The sequence below is a fragment of the Mesocricetus auratus genome, unplaced genomic scaffold (assembly GCF_017639785.1).
Source record: "Mesocricetus auratus isolate SY011 unplaced genomic scaffold, BCM_Maur_2.0 Super-Scaffold_100011, whole genome shotgun sequence".
Lineage (NCBI taxonomy): Eukaryota > Metazoa > Chordata > Mammalia > Rodentia > Cricetidae > Mesocricetus > Mesocricetus auratus.
The window spans coordinates 82,085,010-82,090,237 of NW_024429195.1; the positions used below are offsets into that span (position 1 = coordinate 82,085,010).

General features: G+C 41.0%; 1 protein-coding gene across 1 annotated transcript; it reads left to right on the plus strand.

Annotated features, from left to right (window-relative positions):
* Positions 1-2,323: 2,323 nt before the first annotated feature.
* On the plus strand, positions 2,324-4,852 carry LOC121143132 (sperm motility kinase X-like). The gene has a single exon (XM_040754318.1). The coding sequence runs from the start codon at positions 2,324-2,326 to the stop codon at positions 4,850-4,852; it is 2,529 nt and encodes an 842-aa protein (XP_040610252.1).
* Positions 4,853-5,228: the final 376 nt, after the last annotated feature.

Genomic DNA, 5,228 nt, shown 5'->3' on the forward strand with positions numbered 1-5,228 from the left:
TTTCTCCTTCACTAGACTGCAGAGTATATTCCTGTGTCATGATCGTCATTCAGTAGTGGTGAAGCTTCTAGGTATTCACCCAATCAACTTCTCCATGTTGACTAACACACACTTGTGTTGTCTTCAGCAATAAGGTATAACAATAAGGTTGTGAATAAGAAACAGTCTTAGCAGTCTATGTGAACTTTGGGAGTTTTCGTGGGTCCCATGTTCAGCTATTCATAAAGGTAGAACCTGATCATGTCAGTGAACCAAATTTTTTTCTAGAGTTTTTTTTTCTTCAACAAATATTGAACTATGTTTCTCTTTATTGATCTGCTTTGGTTTTATATGCTATCTTTTCAGTTTTGCTAGTTCACACAAGTTTAGAAGTTTGCTATTTGCTCCAGTTTTCCATTTCATGCCAGTATACATTTTTAAAATACTTCCAAATGAAGAATCAGAGGAAACAGAGGGGTCAGGGACAGCACAGGAACATTGCCCACAGAGAAATTGTCTGGTACTCATAGGAGCTCACAGAGATCAGGGAGCCTACAGGGGATTTTACCCAGTTCCTATGCATATATGATATTGCTAAGTAGCCTATGGTATTGTGGGATTCCTAACAGTGGGGGATGGATGGCCACTTATACTTTGGCCTACTTATGCTACCCCTTTCCTCCTGCTGCTGTATTCCCCAGTCCTACAATAGCATACTATACCATATTTGGTTGGTGTTCCTGAGAAGCCTGACCTTTCTCGAGGGGATATGTAGAGAGGGTAAATCTGGGGAAGACAGGGGGAGAGTCTGGGGGAGGGCAAAGAGGGAAAAATATGGCCAGGGCATAATATATGAGAATAGGATAAAAATACTAGGAAACTTGAGCAATTTGAATGAGAAATGTGTTGACATCATTGACTCTAAAAGGCCTTTTCTTGTTTTAATTAATTTTTATTTAAATTAAAATAAATCATGTTTTACATACCAACCCCAGTTCCCACTCCCTCTCTTCCTCCCATTCTTTCCACCAATGCCCCATCCCATCCCCCCATCCACTTCTAAAGGAGTGTGATGCCTCCCATGGGGGATCATCAAAATCTATCACATCATTTGGGGCAGAACCTAGGCCCCAAGAAAGAAAGAAAGAAGGAAAGGCAGGGATATCATAGTACTCTGGAAATAAAATGTGCCACTTATGCGAGGATCCAGCATAAATTAGGACAACTAAGTGAGTCCAGATTCTTTGCTTAGAAAGTCTTTTATTTTATCACTATATAGAGAACAGAGAAATATTGGAACATTATCATTATTCATACTTATGTAGTCAGGAAACATCAAAACTGTAATATCTTCCCTCATAGAAACATTATCAGATCTGAAAACAAAGAAGTAGATTTCAAATGTAAATTGAATAATTATGTGAGAATTTATCAAAACTATTGAAAGAATAAAAAATTCAAAATAAGTTGTAAATGTACATATCATGATTTCTGAGAAATGTCTCATGAATTGAGTTTTCATGACAGCAAATGACTATTAATTAATGCAGAATGATTTTCTACATTACTAAAAGACAAATATGATATCATAATATTCACCAAGTTATGTCAAAGTAAAATATACTATTTGGGAACAGGAAACATAGATAAATTTAGTGGCTGTTAAAGGATTACCTTAGAATTTGATAATGGAAATCTTTTCCATAAAAAACAGCATTTCTTTCTCTCAGCAAATTTGAGCATATGTTTAGCTGTGTAGCATGATTATTTCTATTCCCTCTGATTTAGTTATTTCTTCAGAAATGTTGATTCTCTGTTACTATTAGCACTCTATATTTTCATTAAGAAAGTATTACAAGTGTTTATGACTATATGATTTCCATTGTTTAGGTTATTGAGAACTTAGTAGTGAAGAAAAATTTATTCCCAAGAATTGTCATGTTAGTTGCCAAAATAAATACTTCCAAATGATTCTTTACATTCCAGCCACTTTGGCTGTAACAGCATCAAAATTTGGCTATATATTTAAACTGTGTTTTCTCCTACATAACCACTTTTGGTAAGGTTGTGTCTGTTTTGTTTGCCCTTTTTAATAATCAATGTTTTATGCTTTTGGAATGTGCATTATTGTCTACTTCCTCAGATTCAGTTCTCATCTTCAGTACATTTTCCAAAAGCCTTCATGGAGTCAAGTTTATTCTCATTTTTATTTGTGTAACTGACAGGTTCATTGTAAGTGTGCCTTGCATTTGTCACACTTTTCCAAGTAGAAACTGAAAGCTATAGACTTTCCCTAAGACCTACTTCTCTTTGTTTTTATCTGGTTTTCTCAGTTGGTGTTGTCATGGATATTACCAAGAACCTCACTAACAAGACCAGTGAGAAGGTGACCATGCAGCTGGACCTGAAGGCCAGCACCTCTGAAGAGGAGACACTATCCGATCACTATGTCATCCTCAGGACCCTTGGCAAAGGGAACTTTGCTGAGGTGAAGCTTTCTTGCCACCTTCAAACAGAGGAGCAAGTTGCCATCAAGGTCCTGCAAAATGGAAGAAGGAATGACTTCGGCATTCAAACCGAACTTGACATCTTGAAAACGTTGGACCACCCATATATTATCAAGCTGTTCCATGTCATCAACACCGAAGATTACACCTATATGGTGTTGGAACATGCTGCTGGTGGAGATCTGGTGAGCCACATTGAGAGGGTGGGCTCTCTGCAGGAGGAGGAGGCCCAGCACATTTTTACACAGCTAGTGTGTGCAGTTCACTACTGCCATAAGAATAACATTGCACACCGAGACATCAAGCTGGATAATATGCTGCTTGATGACAAAGGCAACATCAAGCTATGCGACTTTGGCCTGGCCACCCGTGTCACCCCTGGCCAAAGTACCAAGGGCTTCTGTGGAACCATTGGTTATTGTGCTCCAGAGCTGTTCTCTGACAAAGAATACGACGCCAAGGCAGTGGACATCTGGAGCATGGGAGTAGTTTTGTATGCAATGGTGACGGCAGACTTTCCATTCAAGGGCAGTACCTACTCAGACATGGAGGAGGAGATGCAGGATCCCAAGTACCACCTCCCTTACAGACTTTCAGAAAACATAGCAGACATCATTGAGCAGTTGTTCACTGTGAAGCCGGAGCAGAGGCCCAAGATATATGACATTAGGCAGCACCAGTGGGTCAAGGCAAAGGAAGAAATATGCAAAACCACACCATACTTAGAGGCACTCTGCAACAACCCAAATCCCAGCATTTTGGTGGCTATGTGGAGGATGGGCTATGACCCAAAGGCCACTACTGCTTGTCTACGTGAGAAAAAATTCAATAGCATAATGGCCACATACCTAATTTTAAACCACAAGTCACCCCGCGACCACTCTAAATATGCTGAGAAGTTTTTGCAGGCCTGTGTTGCTATGTCCCCAGCAGATGCTCTCACTGGCGTTACTTCTCAGAGGGGACTGAGTGAGCTTGCTCTCTCCGCCTTGCTGGAGGAACACCGGGTGGATGATGAGAAGGGATCAAGGAAGAAGACGATGAGAAGCCTGAGCATGCCTGCCACCTTGTGCTGCCAGCAGAAGGGAAACAAATGTCCACACGCAGCCTCCAAATTGGCTCGTCGTAAGATTACTTATGTCAAGAGTAGATGTTTGGCAGTGGATAGCATGATTTGCTATTCGTCATCCTCAGGATCCCTGTCCTCTGAGAGCATTTCTTTTTCAAAATATTTGTCCTTCAAGACATCCCAGGAACTGAACACCCCCAACAACAGCTCATGCACTCAGAGTTCAGGAAGTTACAGGGAGGTACCTCACATTGTGAATACCACTGGCACATATGACATCACAAAAGATTCTCTTCGGGAAATATCTGAGAACACCTTTGACGATGTCACCCCTGAAGGCATTCCTGAAATCCAGATTTCTTCCCTTCAGGAAACATCCAAGAACAGCTTCGATGATGTCATTCCTGCTGACATTCCTGAAATCCAGATTTCTTCCCTTCAGGCATCATCTGACAACACCTTTGATGATGGCCTTCCTGAAGGCATACCTGAAATCCAAAGATCTTCCCTTCAGACATCATCTAAGAATACCTTTGATGATGTCCCTACTGAAGGCAGACCTGAAATCCTAAGATCTTCCCTTCAGACATCATCTAAGAACACCTTTGATGATGTCCCTACTGAAGGCAGACCTGAAATCCAGATATCTTCCCTTCAGACATCATCTAAGAACACCTTTGATGATGTCCCTACTGAAGGCAGACCTGAAATCCAAAGATCTTCCCTTCAGACATCATCTAAGAACACCTTTGATGATGTCCCTACTGAAGGCAGACCTGAAATCCAGATATCTTCCCTTCAGACATCATCTAAGAACACCTTTGATGATGTCCCTACTGAAGGCAGACCTGAAATCCAGATATCGTCCCTTCAGGAAACATCCAGGAACAGGTTTGATGCTGTCACTCCTGAAGACATAATTGAAGTCCAGAGATCTTCCCTTCATGAAACATATGACAATGTCTCTCCTGAAGACATAATTGAAGTCCAGAGATCTTCCCTTCATGAAACATATGACAATGTCTCTCCTGAAGACATAAGTTATGAAGACATAACTGAAATCCAGAAATCATCCCCCCAGGCAACATCCAACAACATCTTTGAAGATGTCCCTCCTGAAGATGTAACTGCAGGCTCTGCCAGCAGTCTATCCCGAGTCTGGAAAAGGGTTAAGAAGAGAATTGGAAATTGTCTGAGACGACTATGCTGCTGTGTGCCAGCCTGCAAGAGAAGTCACGTGTCTCAGGAGGAAGCGGTACCAGTGGAAGTGGAGAGTTGTGCGGTTGCACACACGTAGCTGTATGGGGTGCCCAAGATCCACTCCTGTGTTTCTTAATCTATATGTTTTCTAATGTCCGCTGCAAACATCACAGGATAGTCATGAATATGAAAATTAGCAAATCTTATTTCTAAAGGAACAGTCCTATAGCACCACCATAACCATCAGCATGAAATGGTTTAGCTGAAGGTAAACAACAGAGGATGAGAAGCAGTGGTTTCAGAGACAGAAAAAAAATAGTTAAAATAGGAAAGGATAGGAGAGGATCAAAGGTTTGAGGTAATAAAACTCCAAACGCTAGGGAAGAGTGTGACGGGAGAAACCACTTGAAAATGGATGTCCCAGAATAGAATAAGAGTCAAGAATCTACACTATATATTTCAAAGTTCTTAAG